Below are 16,947 nucleotides of genomic sequence, written 5' to 3'. Positions count from 1 at the left end.
TCTCTCTGCCTTCTCTCCGCACACGCACTAGTTGACCAGAAAATAACCACATATTACATGAATAGCAGCAAAATTGTCTTTGGGATGTCTCACGTTTGATTCCTGGGGATGTTTGCTTCCTTAAGCGGCAGAATATTTCACTTTCTGCTTCTTTCTGTTACTTTCCCAGAATGCATAAGTGGTGCTGGCATGGTGTCAATGCCTATAGGTTTTTAGAATCAGTATAAAGATTAAAATTTACACTTATTCCTTAGGCTGGCAGCTCAAACAGACTTTGTGGCGTGTGTGAGTGTTTCCAAAGGTGTGTGTGTGTGTGTGTGTGTGTGTGTGTGTGTGTGTGTGTGTGTGTGTGTGTGGGGGGGAGTGCCAAATAAAAAATAACTCTATAAATGCAATGCAATTCCTAAAGAATACATGACCAGTCAAGACTGCATATGTATGTGGTTCCGCGTAGCTTTCCGACTAAATTGAACTGCTGCCTTGTGGTTCTAATTTAAGAAGGTACACCAGAAAACTTGTATTCTGTTCCCATTAGCTGACTCGGTAACTCTATCCATTGTGTCTGTAGGCTGCTTAAAGAGCATAAAATGAGTGCTTCTTACGTTTGCTAGATGAGGGCATGACTCATTGTTGCAAAATTGGCTGCTGGCCCCGTATGTTTTACTGATGTCTGTGTCTGGTAATGACCAACTGGTGAACAACTCTGTGTCCAGAAAACTGGCTCGCTGCAGTTTGGACCAATTTCTCAGTTTGTTGTCAGTGTGTGCGTTGTTCACTTGAAATTAAGACTGTAGAACTTTATTTCTATTTCATCAGGGAATGAAAGGGCATATGTTCTGTGATTAATAAGTTTTCGCAGTGTAAGAGTTGGATGGTGCAGCAGCTCTTTCATATTTCTGCTGTTCTATGCACATGCTTTTACAGTATACCCTAAAGGACGCAGCTTAAACATCACAAGCTGTTACTGTACTGTAAGACACTTTACTGTACTGCAGTAAGGACAGACTTGAATCACTTGCTGCTCAAAAAAGACTGCTAGAGGAGAGGTGGATGAAGGTAGGAGAGAAGGACAAAGGCCGCTGTAGTCGCAAGGGAGGGAAGTTTGAAAGAGAGAAGGATGACGCTACATTCGCAGTGAGGAAGAAACAAGACCGGGTAAAGTGTGATGTAGATGACATGTCCTATTCTTTACTCTCTCCCTCCTTTCACCTCTCCTTATCTTTATGTGTCTGCTCTCCTCCTAACTCCCTTGTTTCCCTTTTCATCTCCTTGTATCACTTCTCCAGTCTGGCTGCCAACCAGTGCAGCATCGAACACCCGTCTGCTCGGGCCAATTTGGAAGGAATTTGCTCGCCCATTAAAGTGCATGTTCAGTGCTACTTTCATCCCTTCCCTCTTATGTTCTTTCTTCTTTTTTCTTTTTTTTCTTCCTCATGGTCCCCAGCGAATACCCGGCCACATCTTGCCTTGCATCAATAAAGGCTGAACAGAATCTCATTTTTTTTTTTTTTTTTTTTTTCCAAGGGCACCGCAGTTCAAATTCTGTTGAAGACAGAAAATAATGTCAGGAAACCTCCAGGAGAAATCCACATAGATAAGATACACATCCAGAATGTCCTTTTGGGTGCAGGTCTCCCCACAGCAATGATCCCTTTGTGCCGTAATGGGCTGAAATGAGACCTGGAAGTGTTCCTTTTCCCTGTTCGTTTTAACAAAGTGATCCATATGCTATAGAGTTTGTGTAATGAGAACAACAATCTGAGGCACACAGAAACAGGAGGCTCGCAAAGTTACCACAGACGGAGACTTTCTTTCTCATATTAGCAAGGACAAACAGGAAAACTCGCACAGACAACATAATGCTGACAGTTTAATTTGATCAGCAAGTAAACACGACCAAGATGTTAAACTTCCCTTTTTGTTTCTCTCTGCCTTGTCTCCTTCTCTTCACACTGTCCAATTATATCCTGCCTATGCACAAGCTATTCATACATATATATCATACAGCAGTACTGCAGTAAATACTTGTGTGCACACACATGCACATGCTGAAGTGGACAAAAAATTAACTGTGCTGTCACCATAGATGGATGGATGAAGTTTCTTCTTTTGATTGACACCACTAATAGATGCTTGTGACGTGTGTACCTTTGCTTAAAAATCAGTTTCTAATATAAACGCTACATTCAGTTTTTTTTCTTTGAGGAAAAAGCTCAATTTGAGTTGTGACTTTCGTCAGCAGGGAAAGTAGAGCCCACAAAAAAATCAGAGATCTAAATTAGACAAATAAGCAGGGCAACAAAACACTCGCCAAGCAAGCAATTATCATGATGAATGGTTACAATGTGCGTTTAATAAAAGCCCCCTCAGGCCTCAGGATTAGCTTGTTCACACTCACTTTTATCTTGCTGGCTTTGTTTAATTTTGTTGCAGTTATTAAATGACAAGAATGACACAAATTTGCCACTGTGAGAAAAAAAAAAAAAAAAGGCTTTGAGTTGATCTGTTATGATTTTTCTTCCACAAACACACCCTTTTCTTTCCACATTTATAATTCATACAGTTGAACAACAATCCAGAAATGAGAGAGAGAGAGAGAGAGAGAGACTCTGATAACGCCAAACTTTCCCCCAGCGTTGCCATTCAGTGAAACTCAGTCAGTAGCCATGGGAGGCAGCCACAAATGTTTCCAGCTTTTGTTACCCGCTGATTTATAGTCAGTCACTGTGTCCTTGAGGTGTTAGTCTAGATTTCCTGCTAACCAATGGGTGGGCTCTGTTCCTGTGTTGTGCTGCTCAGATTAAACTGTTCATGCGTTTTTTATGGCTTTGTAATTGTCCTCCTAATTATGGACAACAAAGAGATGAGGGGTGAACGGTTGGGAATTGACTGGTTGTGTATCAGGGGAGAAAGTGACGAGAAGGGGACAGACAGCACAACAAGCCTCTCTGCTGTGCTCAAGTGCGAGTGAAAAAGAGAGACTGACACATTGTGATATTATATACAGAAGTGTGAATGTAGAGGCAGGGCTCTCACTCTTCACTACAAGTCCTGAGATATGAAATTTACAGATGTTTTCCCTTTTGATTACAGATGTAAGAGCATTTGATGAATTTTGTCATGGGGATGTAAAGGAGTAACGGGGACAAACAGGCGACGCCACTGTAATATACATCCATTCTTTAGGGCTCTGGGATGACTCATTAAATGTTACTAACGTTGCCAATAATTACAATATGAATTTAGCTTCTCAGCCAAAGTGCCATCTTAATGTCAATGTTCATCCCCGCTGGTTCCATTTTCTTTATGCTACGATAATATGAGCAGGGTTAATACTGCCATAACCATGACATAATTAAACAATTGGATTTGTTTTGGAACATGAGACTAATTCATGAGACAGTGGCATAGACATGTAGCTAAAATGGACTCGCGTTACTTATGGTGGAGTTTAACTGAACGCTTGTTACAGTAGCTTCATTATGTCAACTGGGGAGGACAAATGCCAAGCTCACTGAAATGACCGTGTGACAGTTTTTCTTTAAGTTGTGAAATCAATTTATAAATATCATATCTAAGCTCTTTGTTTTAATTGACATTTGCAATAGCTCTAATAAGCAAAAAAACACATTAATTTTTAGCAACTAAAGTAGGTTGTAGAAGCATTCAGCTAGGCCTGTCAATAAACAAATCTGTTGGAGGTCCAACTTTGCATCTAAAGCAACATTTGTGCTTATTTCACGGATTTCATATCATGTAAATCCTTGGTGGGTTTTGGAGGCTTTGGGCTGGATGCTGCTTAGTTGGTAATGCTCATTGGCATTCAAACACTGCTGGAGTGCAGCAGAGCACAGCAGCCTGTTATAGAGGGGGAGTGTGTGAAACAGAGAGATGAAGAATGAACCAAGAAGAGACATTTTAAATGAGTAAACTGCACAGAAATATACAGTAGATTTCTAACCTCTGGCCTGAAGGCAGCTTCATTGATTGAGCAGCTGTCTACAAGATCTATACGCTGTCTATACTTGTTTGTTATCAATTAAAATGTGTCCATACAGAACAGAGCATCAAAATCTGTAAAGTACTGAGAGTTGGCATTAAATGTCTGAACATAACTGTGGTCTTGTTTAATTATTCATGGTTCAGATATTTCTTAATTTAAATGATATTTTAACTCTTTAGTTCTTGTATTGCTATTGTTGTTTAAACAGCATTAAACACGTGAAGTTTGGCTTCTTTTGCTAAAGGTGTCCCTTTAGTGTTTTCTTATAAACAAAGTTTACACTCAACAATGTCGGGACCCACTGGGAAAAACACTGCTCCACGGTGCTACTAGTGGGCAAAAGTCCACAGGGTACCTTTTTTAAATGAAGGGTTTTACAGAAAAAGGCATCAGAACAGAACAGACATAAAGAACAGACTCCAAAAATGTCCATTAAGTTGAATTAACACCTCTCCAGAACTGTTTCAACAAAATGAAACATTCTTTAAGAAAGATATAACATTGTATACGATTGCATTAATGTGGCTCAGCTAATAAACTACTAACTGAGTATATTTTATCCATCTAGTACACTATTTAGGCCATACCCTAATACTTGAAATTGATTACTTTGAATAATGAGATAAGAAGATAATTAATATATTATCATAAAAAGAATGTGTTATCCTGGGATAACAAGTCAATTAATTACTGATCACGAGCTTGAAGATTAAAATTATAATTGTATCCTCGGCTGCTCTCACCTGTGAAAAGCCAATCATTCAATATGATGTGTTGAATAGTAAATGAAGTGAACTACTTAAAGTGGAGTCGCCCCTGATGGAGGAAATCCCGGGCAGCAGTTATTCTCTGCTCTCTCGTTGTAATTCACAGCAACTATTTCTCTGTTTGTCTTTCACAGACAGGCCGTCTTAAACGTGTTGAACTAACTTCACCCTCCTCAGCTGCTGCAGTGCAGAAGAGGCCTTTTCACACAGGAAGATGTGTAATTAGGTTTTCACTCGATGTCACTTTTGACCCTCTTCCGCTTTCCCGTCTGCCTCTCATGCGGTCTGTTTCTGTCACTTTCTCTTTCTCTTTTCCTTTCCCTCCCTTGGTGAGAGGAGAGGCTTCTTTTTTTTTATTTAAGAGGTTCTGGTGTTTGTATAGCTACACACATTCACACACTCTACAGGCGAGCTTCCTCTCACAGCCACACACAGATTTCATAAGGACTTGAGGACAGGGTCATCAGAAACACATATAGTTTATGTCACAGAAGTGTTTATCAGGTGTGCTGTATAACCTGCCAACCCGCCACCTGACAATAAACCTTTCTTTTATTATGAAGGCGTGAATCATGTTTCACAGTGCCCTAATTCCTTGTATTATACCACATAATGTCCAGCCAGCCGGTGTTGGGTGTTTTCTAAGCGGTATCCTCCTCTGTGTGGATGAGTCGGTGAAAAAAAAAAAGGCCAGGCTCGCAGGAAGGGTAGTTCGAACACTGAGATAATAAAGATAGAGTGATACATTAAGCGATGAGTGACAGACCAATAGAACTGGCTCATGAGCACTTTCAGGTTCATGATCTCGCTACAGAACAATAGTCTGTCAGAGAAAGGAGAGCAGGAGGAAACTTGCACAACTGATTTCAACACTAGAGAGAAAAATGGCGACATAGTCAGATGGATACTGACAGAGCTGTGGAGGAGAGTAAAGAGGGAGAGCAGCAGGGTTGTAGTACTTTTTTTTTTTTCAGCCAAGCAACTTCTCGCCAGTGCAGTTTACAATCTAATACTGACATATACTCATATATTCTCACAGCTCCAGTGTTTCATCATGCTTCTGAGCACTCTTCTTTTTCTTTTTGTTGGATGTGTGATTTGATAAATAAGTGAAGTTGAATCAAACACCCAGCTTTATTTGCTTCTTTAGTTTTTCTTTTTCTATATTTTCTTTTCACCCTGTACGTCTCAACTTTTTCTTTATCTCCTCTTTTCCTCAGGCGTCTTTTTTCATGCGCACAGAAGTCAATACTTGACAGTTAATGTAATTTTATAGAAAAGAACAGTAGGGCCTGTATGTTTATGATAAATCCACGATGAGTGCTATAAATGGGTTTTCATGACTGAACCAAACCGCCATTGGAACTTCATCACAGAATAAAGATATCACCTTCGTTATACAATGGGTTTAAGAAGGGCTGCAACTAACAATTGTTTTCAGTATCAATTATTTGCAGTTTGTTTTATATATAATTATAAAAAATCAATGAATCAATGAATCATCTGTAATGTGTTAAAAATTCAGAAAGAAAATGGCATTCAGTTTCTTAAGAGTTCATTCTGATGTCGTCAGTTTGCTTGTTTTTTCCAACCAACATTTCAAAAACTAAAGATTTTTAATTTACTGCCACATAACACAAAGAAAAAGCAGCAAATCCTCACATTTGAGAAGCTACATTTTTCTGTTGTGCAGAATTCATTCCAAACCAGGCAGCATGTTTTTTTTTGTTTTTTTCACTCAGTCCCAGTTATTTTTCAAATTTCCCAGCCATTTGAAGATGGAAAATCGGAAAATAAAAATATTGAAATTTCTCCGCACATAATAAAATCAGTCTGCAAAACTTTGCAATTCAGAGATACTTGACAAGGACGACGTGTGATGTACAGTATTAATGTGGGTCACATCTCACAGGGCAGCAGCTCAGGAAGATTGCTGACTCGGCCTAATTCAAGCTTTAGCATTGTGGTTCTCACAGTAAGGAGGCGATGGTTGGAAGTTCATGGTCCAACTTTTGGACATTTTGAAAACATAAATATTCATGAAAGAAACCGTGTGTCGAGCAACTACTAACCTATTTTGGAATAATGTCAGTGTCTTGTGGAGGCATGCTAAATAATGACAGTTGCTTGGAGACAATCCTGGCCTTTTTGTGTAGCTGATCTGTAACTATCCTGTCCCCTTTCCACAAACATCTGGGGATTAAATGTGTTAAATGTGTGTTGTATTCATGTGTCGGGATGTTGCTCGTTCAAACAACCGTCTGAGATCAGCAGAACCAGTGTGCGTTTTGTAGCCCACAAAGACTTTACTGGAAAAGATTCCCCACTTGGACCACCTGTAGCTGTGGACCAATTAAAATCACCACCCACCATCGCTTGACCTAAAAGGTTTGACACACACATGCACGCAGGCACACACACACACACACACACTCTCTCACACACACACACACACACACACACACACACACACACACACACACACACACACACAATGATAACAGCTGGAGAGAGTGGAAGCAATCAATAAATAATTGATGATAATTGGCTGTACCCATACATAATTGACACCCTCAATTATCACTAAGAAGCCCCGCCTGAGTTTCATGTGTGTGTATGTGTGTGTGTGTGTGTGTTTCTGTGTACCCAGCGGGTGGACTTGTCTTGTATATGTCAAAGAGAACATGCGTGTCTTTCCCATCTGCGCTGTCTGTTGCTGTTCCTCTTTCGCATTTCACGAAATATTGCGCAGGTGATGTTTTCTCTCTGTTTAGTCGATTATCCGCACGCTGTATCCCAAAAATGTTATGTCCACTTGTTAGATGTGCTGGCAGGAAACTCCTCTCTCCAGATAAGCAAAGGAAGAACGTGCTCCAGACTCAATATACTCCCTTATCAAAAATGTTGTTTGGATATCGCAGCATACTTTCACTGTTGAAACAAGGCGCTACGATTCTAGTTTGAGACTGCGCAACTTGTGTGTTCACTTATCTTCCCTGCAGGCTTAGATGGGTCAGTGGATAAGTTGTTAGACATTACTTAACTATGCCAGGTACAACAGAGAATGCCAGAGATGCTCAACTGTTTTACTTTTTACTTCCTCTGTGAAATTTTAGCATTTCATTGATGCTGAAATAATGAGTCAGTTGGCCTGTTTTGATGATCAATTAATTGTTTAATCATCAAACATTGTCTGGTTCCAGACTCATAAATGTGAGGCTCTTCTGTTTTTCTCAGTTTTGTGTTGTCGTTGGTTTTTTGGATTGTTGGGTGTAAGTAAACATGCAAATTAAAGACTGTGGGCCCTAGGAAATTTGATTTTTTTAGTCTTGTCACGCATTTTATAGACTTCATTTTTAAATGGTAAATAAAAAAATAAAAAATAAGCAGATGATTCATCTATAAGAAAAATAATTGTTAGTTTAGCATAATTATAGTCTAGAGCTGTAGGGCATTATTTTTTAGACTGTCTGTTTGGGAACCTACCAGCAGATTTGCAGTGAACCTTGCCAGTAAAAGAAATTTAACATTTTATGTTTTTAAAAAAAATCAAAAAAAAAGTCACACCTGCAATTTTATAATGATTGACAGAACTTTATTTTTGTTAAAAGCATTAGCGATACATTAAGTAATTGTCCTCCTTCACAAATAACATTCTGCTTTCCCCTTTTCTTCCTCCACCACACATTCCTGCAGATCACCACTCTGATCAACCATAAAGACAAGCCAAAGAAGTCCGAGCGCACCCTGGCAGCCATACACAGGGTGGGCCAGGCAGTGAGCGTGGCAGTGGGACGTTTCGTTGCCGTCGGGGAAGCCATCGCCACAGAGAACCAGGAGCTGAAGGATGAGATGGGTCAAGCCTGCTTCGAGGCACGCAGAGCAGGTAGGCCGCTTTGGCTGGATCTCATTATGTACTTGACATTTCTCTGAATTGCTGCACTTAAACTTTAACACGTCGTCAAGTGTTTCTCTTTTGGACGAGACAGGGGTGGCTCTTATTTTGTGGTCACAAATTTATGCTGTAAAACTAATGTGAGGGTTCTTCATCAGAAAGGCTTCTTCAGAGTGGCTACTGTGTCTTGCCCTCGTAAGCATGTCCACGGCTTTATGCTGTTCAGAAATTGCCATTGAGGGAGTTGGAGCTGGTCGGCCATTAAGACCTAAGTTATTGTCTCCTCATCATTGCTTATTTGCTTAGACAAACTGTGACATTTTCATAAAGCGTCAGGCATCACCTTCAGGCTTTGCAGTGTTATCAGATTTTAGCAAATTTCGATTAGTCTGGACAGCCCGGCTGTCAAACAGTGTTACACCAGACGACCTTCAGAGTGCTCTAAAGACATTGTTGTTATTAGGTTGGTAGTAAAGGTTGGAAAAAAAAAAATGCTTCTTCACCCAAGGGTGCTGTGAGGAATGAGGGAATGAATGTGTCTGCACTGGATTGGAAAGCACCGCATAATAGATTCTGATAGAAAGGTCTCAGCATCAGGCTGTCGGCAAAGTTGAAGCAGTTGTAGTTTTCCCAATATTCACTGCTTCATAGATTTCTTCTGTGTAAAATAGAGAAGTGTTTCTCAACCTGAGGCCAGGACTTATTTTCTCCAGGGTTTGAATCTTTTGGGTGGCTGTGCCTTTTCATTTCTGCGGTTTCCTACCTGCACTAAAACATCCAAGGTAGGGGAAGTAAATGGCAGTCTGGTCCAGGGTGTAGCCTGCCTCTCCCCTGATGTGGACTGCAAGAATCTGCATGGATGCATACATCAAGTTCACAAACAGAGAGAGACAAAGAGGTACAGAGAGTTTTTTTGGGGTTTGGTGGAATCAGTGACAAACCGTGTGGATCACTCCCATAGGACTGTCAGCTTTTACTGAACCCGAGAGAGAACAGGTGAAATTTTTTTTGACTAGTGTTACTACTACTACTTCTTGTAACATTTTCTGTTTAGATGCTGTCTAAAAATACACACTCACGACACATCACCCCTGTATCGTCCCGTCTGTCTAAACTTTCTCACGACTGTATTTAGATGTTTGCCACCTCTTGCTCGAGGAAACACTTCTTTATAGTTGGCAACTTAGTTGTTATCAGGCAAAACAAGGACCTCATTTAGCCTTCTACAGAGCAGACCGGAAACAATATCACACTGGATAAGAATTTAGACACAACACCGTGATAATAGGTTTATGTTTTGGGGAGTGGGGGGGGGGAGCGGTAGTTTGTGTAGCAAAGCGTTTAATCCTCACACAGTGCTGATTTGTAAAGACGGCTAAAACTCAGACAAAGAGAGTGCTGGTGGGAGGAGGAGAATAGACTGATGAGAAAACGTGCATGTTAATGTGTGTGTGTGTGTGTGTGTGTGTGTGGGTGAGGCCAAGTGAAGTGTGTGTGTGTGTGTGTGTGTGTGTGTGTGTGTGTGTGTGTGTGTGCGTGCAAATGTCTGGTTGTGTGTTACCCACTGTGACTAATTTATTCCAGTTCTCACTTTTCCTCTTAGGGAGGTGTTTTCACAGTTTTCCCTTGCACTTCTACTGACAGACACTGTACAACTGTTCCCTGATTTAAAAGAAAAGAAGAACTTTTTGTCTCGTCTGTGTCCATATTTAAAAAAAAAAAAAAAAAAAAAAAAAACGATGGAGACATCTTCAGGGATAAAAAAGAAAGTCTTTTAAAATTCTTTAAGTCTCCGGGAGAGAGAGAAGGGCTAGTTAGTGAAGGATTGACATTTTCTCTAATACCTAGCCGCAGGGAGAGTTTAATCAGGCAGGCTTCAGCCTTGTGCGCTATAATGAATGAAATAAAGGCAGGCTGAAAGCACTAGTTTAATTAGATGCTACCCATCATCGGAGCGGTGGAGAGATCCAATGAGGCAGGTCAGTGAAGGCAATCTGTGTTGGATCTCTGTCTCTGTCTCTTTCACTCAGTCTCTGAGTGTCATTCTCACATTTGTGTGCTTTCTATCTTCCTTGCTCTTTCTCCTTCAGAAAGATTCACAGTGCCCAAGACGATGGTTAGGATTAAGATAAATTCATAGCCAATTATATTATGTGAGTGTTTACGTACCTGTTAACAGGTGAATTTACAGGTACGGGGGAAACAGATAAGTAAAAAAGGAATAAGACTCCCATCGCTTTACCAATACACAATCAAAGATATTTTTATAGTGAAAAGAAGATACAAAGGTCATGTGAACATGTACACAATAACTACGGGACCAGAGTGATTTAAGGTCATGAGAATCCATAATCCTTACAATTTATATTCTGGGATTGAAGGCGGCTTTTTGGAGAGGGGCGAACTGGCCTCTGCTTTCCACCCCGCTAGTGTCATGGGGGTTGTGCAGCATTCTTTGTGAGCCAGGCCTCGATGTTTTAACTGGTTAGCGGAGCTGGCACTGAAAAGCAGCCTGTCGGATGCAATCAGTTTGTCTGCGCTGCTTCTTTTAAAGGACCAGCCAAACTAAATAGACAGCCAAGCTGCATGACCCGATAGAGACCTATCTTCCCCTTCCCCCTCCTTTCTGAGCTCCTCTTCTGAGATTTCTCTCCTCCTCCCTCTCGCTCTTAACTCTGGACATTTTTCTCTTGATAGGGTCTATTCTGGTGATGGATTTCCAGCCTAAAAAAAGACCTTGCATTCTTCCCATATTGGGGCTAATATGAGCAGGTTAGAAAGAGAGAAAAAGGGAAACTTTGACTCTGTAAGAATATTTTTGCATTTGCATATTCCGTGTATTTACGAGTTTGCTCTGGCATGTTCGCCAAGTTTGTTTGAGGATCTAAGTTGTCTCCCCCAGGAATGGCTCACACCACCCATCAAGCATGCCACACAAGTGTTTGGGTTAGGGTTAGGTTGGCATAACCGTCATACCACTGTGCCTAATATAGGCCCATTGAGCTTCTTTCTGTGCAGGACAATATGTTCTCCCAGAGGTGAAGATTGGCAGAGTGGAAGAACATTATGTCATAGTTTATCTCAAAATCTGAACTAACTTAGAGGGCATTTACAAAATTCAGCTTGACCCCCCCCCCCCCCCCCCACATCATTCCATTTTCTGCCTCTTATCTGGGTCCACATCTCGATGGCAGCAGGCAAAGCGAAGTAGCCTAGAGGTCCTTCTGCCCAGCCGTGTCCTGCAGCTTTTTCTGGGGGATCCCAAGGCACTCCCAGGCCAGATGGAATATGTAAACCCTCCAGCATGTTCTGGGTCTGCATCCCCAACTGGGAGAAGACTCTTTCTGAGTTGTCTGACAGTTAGCCAGAAAATCTCCAAGCCTAACAAAAAGTCATTTTCCCCAGCCGCTTCAAATGAACTCTTTTTTTTTTTTTTGCACAGAAACTGCACTCCCTCTCACCCATGAGTTTATTCAGGAAATAACGAGCCACTTCTGCCGACTGATCTCATCTGGCTGATTCGCATTGTTCTTTTCTTTACATAGTACGACTTCACAAAAGCCATTGCTTTCTCTCCCCTCTTTCAGGTGATGCCATAGCCCAGCTGACAGATGTGGGATCAGCCTTGCCGTCCCAGACAGACGGACGTGTCACGGTGTTCAGCGATAGGACAGGGATGGTGAAGGCTGCACGCTTGCTCCTCTCTTCAGTCACTAAAGTCCTGGTCCTAGCTGACCGCATCGTCATCAAACAGATAATCACGTCACGGAACAAGGTGAGACATTCAAATATAAGATGGCATATGCATAAACTGTCTTGCATAGTCTCTCTTGCACACACACACACATAGTGGTCCACACACAAATACACACACACACACACACACACACACCTTAGCAAACTCCATACTGAGTCCTTTATTTCCTAACAGATAAGCACTGGCTCTCTGAAGGAGTACTCTGGAGGTAATTGAAGGAAAGCAGCACATTTAGCGACCGTATAAAAACACAGAGCCAGAGTTAGTCTCTCTCCATCGTACCTGGCTATGCTCTTAGCCAGACAGTGTGATATGGATGTAGCTGTAGACTGAGCCAAGAATGGAAACAGGGGGCTTAATCATGACTGGTTAGCCTCGTTTGGACAGGCAGTCGACAGCCCCCTGTTCCCCATTACTGGCAAACACAATTACATCTCTTCCTCCTCTTTTGTCTGGCGTGGATAAAAGCTGCTGCGTTAGCGCTGCCAACTAGCCTACCCCCAGCAGCTAAATTAGCAGCTACATGGACTGCTATTAACTAAAATGCAGGTTAGGAACTACTTAATTTGCTGGTTTTATTTTAAGGATATCACTGATATAACTACATCAGATTGAGCCATTAATACCACATGGGGAGTCCTGAAATTAAAACAGAAATAGAATCAATGTAAAAACATTGAAATAGATGACACATCATGAGTCCAGTAAACGTTATTCTTGGTTCTGATGTAAGGTAAGGATTTGCTTTTGGGATATAAACACGGTTCATGAAGTTCTCGGGTGTTTTCACACTTCCTTCAGATATTCCACACACATCAGAAGTAGGTCATTACGGTGGAAGGAGTAGAAGAACACGAACCATATGTTGCCGTTCACCGTACCACTCTGATCTTGTCACTCCTCTCAGGTCCTGGTTACCCTCGACCATCTGGAAAGAGTCAGCACCTTCCAGGAATTTGTACAGATTTTCAGCCAGTTTGGCAATGAGATGGTGGAGTTTGCCCACCTCACAGGAGACAGACAGAACGTGAGTAGCATGTGAAGAAACCATATCTCTGCTTTTCTGTTTCAAGAGTGTCAGTGCCATCAGCCCGCTTTGAATATCTCTCAGTAAGTGAAATGTGTATGTGGTCTATCTTGGCAAAAAGCTGCATATGGAATATGGTGTGGCTTATGAACATGCAGTAATTTGTCTCTCTTTGTTTCTGCAACACTGAACACGGTTTGTTTATTCATGTAAATGTAATCTCCTAACAAGCAGTGATTTTATAAATATGGTGTTCTGAATGTACAAACAGGTGGTGGAATTAGACTGCGAAACCTGCAGAACTTGCACTATGAATGTGCAGACAAACTCAGAACAAATCAATAATTCAAGCGTCAAATATTTACGCTTCCCAAAACATCAAACAATGAGGTAACAAGCTTTCCTCGAAGTCCTCTTGTTTCTGCAAAGTTTCCTCATTTCCCTCTGTATCTATTCTTTTTTTAATTTTTTATTTTTTCTCAGTCCGTAGAAGAAATGCCCAGGTCTGTTATGACTCATAGTCCACAAAGACATGTTTACATCACGATTCAGTGTTGATATGAACTGACCTATGCTTTCAGCCATCCATTCTTTCTGCAATGTATTTGTAGCAAATTTGCAACAAAACTTCTGCTCACACCTTCAGAAAAACAGTCCAACTTAGGGGTTCTAACTTTCTACTGTCAAAGGCTGCTAATCCTACTTTGATGCATACATTCAGCCTCTGCAGCTAAAGCGCTTTGCCTGCAGAAGCTGATGTAAAGTGCAACGGCTGCGATATCTAGACAGGGAGGGAGGATCGACCATCCCTCTTTCTGAATTTCATCTGGGTTCGTGTTTTGACACACACATCACGTCTCTCTCCAACGCTCCTCATTGCAGCTAATGCTCTCTCGCTCCTCATTTGCCACCCTGTTTTCTTTATCTTTTTTTATTTTTTTATTTATTTTTATTGTATTCACTCCCACTCATGCGCTCCCATGCACGCACAAGCACAAGCACACAGTCCTTTAGAAAATCTACCATCTCCATCTATTGAAGCCAGGCGAGCACAGAGGCAAAAATAATGACGGATAATCACGTCGTCTTTGTAATCTATGGCGAAGTGCCGGGAGAGGAGTTGATTCAGCTGCCTTATCCAAATCCCGTATCTACCTAATTCGAGCTGTCTATTTCTGTTTGGAGTACAGGGAGAGCAATGCAGCAGGTCATACACACTGTATCTTCTTTCCTATTCTGGTAGCGTCTCTTTTTATTAGATGACAATTAACGCAGGAAGTTTCGTGTGTGTGTGTGCGTGTGTGCGTGCATACACTTGGAGAGGAATCTATCACATTTGTGTGTCCCTTCATACCAGCATGAAAGAGATTTGCTGAATAATTTTGATGCTTCATGTCCTTCGGACACCCTGAGAGTTCTAAGAAGTTGTAACTGGAGTAAAGCCACCCATTACCATCTGGTGTGTGTGTGTGTGTGTGTGTGTGTGTGTGTGTGTGTGTGTGTGTGTGTGTGTGTGTGTGTGCGTGTGCATGCACTGTAGGACTTGAAGGATGAGAAGAAGAAAGCGCGGATGGCAGCAGCCAGAGCGGTGCTGGAGAAATGCACCATGATGCTCCTCACAGCCTCCAAGGTAAGCTGCTGGTGGACCTCTGGGCATGGTTTATCTCAGGCTTAAAGATTTAAGGCCTTCTCAAGTTTATTTAATTTCAAGGTTTCTCACACACTGTGATCAATGTTGATATTCAAGTCACACAATCATAAAAAAAACCCAAAGGGGAGTGAATAATTGTGGTTTAAAAACATTAAAGATGATAGATGTTGAAAAGAATATAGGCAGCCATGAGCTTTGACATTTCACATTGAATTCCTTCCAAAGACTTGCCTTAGGCACCCAGATTGCGAGTCGGCACGAATCAACAAAGACGCCGTTTTCCACCGAATGCGCTGTGCCCTGGAGCAGGTCATCGAGATAGTCACTGAGGCACGGAGCTGCGGGGAGAACAAGATTCTTCCTGCCAGCATCTACAACGGCATCAAGGACTTCAAGGTAAGATCAGAGATGAGACTGGAGAAGTCGATGTAGTATGTAACGCTAAGGCCTGAGATTAGTGACGCTCGTCTGACACTTGTTGGAGTGTAAAGTTAAGTAATGGTCCTCTTTTGGGCAAAGTGTCCTGCTTTTTTGATTCAGCTGTTTTAAAAACCGCTGTGGCACAGCTTTATCAGAAAATGACAGCAACATAATCTGTTTTTATTAATGAGGCTGTAGAGAGGCTCTAGTCCTGCATGACTGTCGATTTTGGTGTCAGCTGTAACATTTTTGAATTCACAATTTTATGTAACAGCTTCAGATGTGACTCGGACAATCAACACTAGAGAACCAGACGTATCTATTTTATAATTCGGTTAATACGGTTGTGTGAATCACCATTAAACCTACATCGCTCTGACTAATCTTCTCTCTCCTCCTTGTGCACTGGAAAATGAAAGAAATGAATGTGTGGAGGGAAAAAAAAAACACTTTTGAAGGCGTCCTTTCCATTGAAAAGGAAAGTAGAAGAAAGTATTTTAATGAAAGGACCTGGAGATACTTATTGCTTCTAATAAAAGGCACTTAAAAGCTTACGTAAACCTCATCTTATCACACATAAGCAGAAACCATTACTGTTAATTACAGACAAGAAAAGGATAAAACAGACAAAATGCATCAGCTTTTATGGTTGTGTACTTGAGATGCTGTTTTGCAGAATTTATTGTGCCCCTTTTGAAGGCCGGAGGTGAGTCGAAGGCTGAAACCATACCCCGCACTACTTGTCATTTAAGAATGAGATCAAGTGCTTTAATAAACGTAAGATGGTAAATTATGTTTTTCAGCACATTGGTTAGTAAAGCTCTTGTGTGTGTTGCTGCCTCAGTCTTTTCCAATGTCTCCTCTGGCCCATCCTTCAAATGCTCCTTCCACTCACCACAACCCTCCTCCTCCTCCTCCTCTTAACCCTCCCTCCCTCCCCGCTCATGCAGTCCGGCGTGGAGTGCCTGCGGGAGAACCTGTACTCCATGTCACCCGAGAGCGTGGACAGCCAGCTGGAGGCGCTGGTGGAGCGGACAGAGGACTTTACTGACTCGGCCTACACCAGCCACGAGCAGCGGCAGGCCATCCTAAGTTTGTGCCAGCTGGTGCGCCAGGACACCCAGCAGCTGATGCACGCCTGGATTGAGGCGGTATGTTGGCACAAGCTTGCACAGATGCACTCTCTCATACACACACACACACACACACACACACACACACACACACACACACACACACACACACACACACACACACCTACAGGAATATTCATAAAAACATATGCTACCATATGGAGAGTAATTATAAGTACCTCATCTGTAAGACACTTGTAAAAGGAAGGTCTGATAATAAGATACAGAAAAGAGATAGCAAAGGACACACACACACACACACACACACACACACACACACACACACACACACAC

General features: G+C 41.7%; 1 protein-coding gene across 4 annotated transcripts in view; it reads left to right on the top strand.

Annotated features, from left to right (window-relative positions):
- Positions 1-16,947, top strand: part of ctnnal1 (catenin alpha like 1) — a 46,635-nt gene that overhangs the window by 18,799 nt on the left and 10,889 nt on the right. For 2 of the 4 annotated variants that reach the window (XM_022747634.1, XM_022747633.1), the window contains exons 2-8: positions 8,467-8,656; positions 12,253-12,440; positions 13,330-13,449; positions 14,990-15,079; positions 15,326-15,496; positions 16,220-16,297; positions 16,471-16,671. In XM_022747634.1, coding sequence (XP_022603355.1) covers positions 8,467-8,656; positions 12,253-12,440; positions 13,330-13,449; positions 14,990-15,079; positions 15,326-15,496; positions 16,220-16,297; positions 16,471-16,671 — 1,038 coding nt within the window. The remainder of the gene's footprint in view (positions 1-8,466; positions 8,657-12,252; positions 12,441-13,329; positions 13,450-14,989; positions 15,080-15,325; positions 15,497-16,219; positions 16,298-16,470; positions 16,672-16,947) is intronic. The other 2 variants (XM_022747637.1, XM_022747636.1) reach the window with 1 other exon arrangement.

Source organism: Seriola dumerili, unplaced genomic scaffold (assembly GCF_002260705.1).
Source record: "Seriola dumerili isolate Sdu_G_001 unplaced genomic scaffold, Sdu_1.0 BDQW01000110.1, whole genome shotgun sequence".
In the NCBI taxonomy this organism is placed as follows: domain Eukaryota; kingdom Metazoa; phylum Chordata; class Actinopteri; order Carangiformes; family Carangidae; genus Seriola; species Seriola dumerili.
The sequence above is the reverse complement of the archived record's forward strand: the minus strand, read 5'-3'. Positions and strand labels throughout refer to the sequence as shown.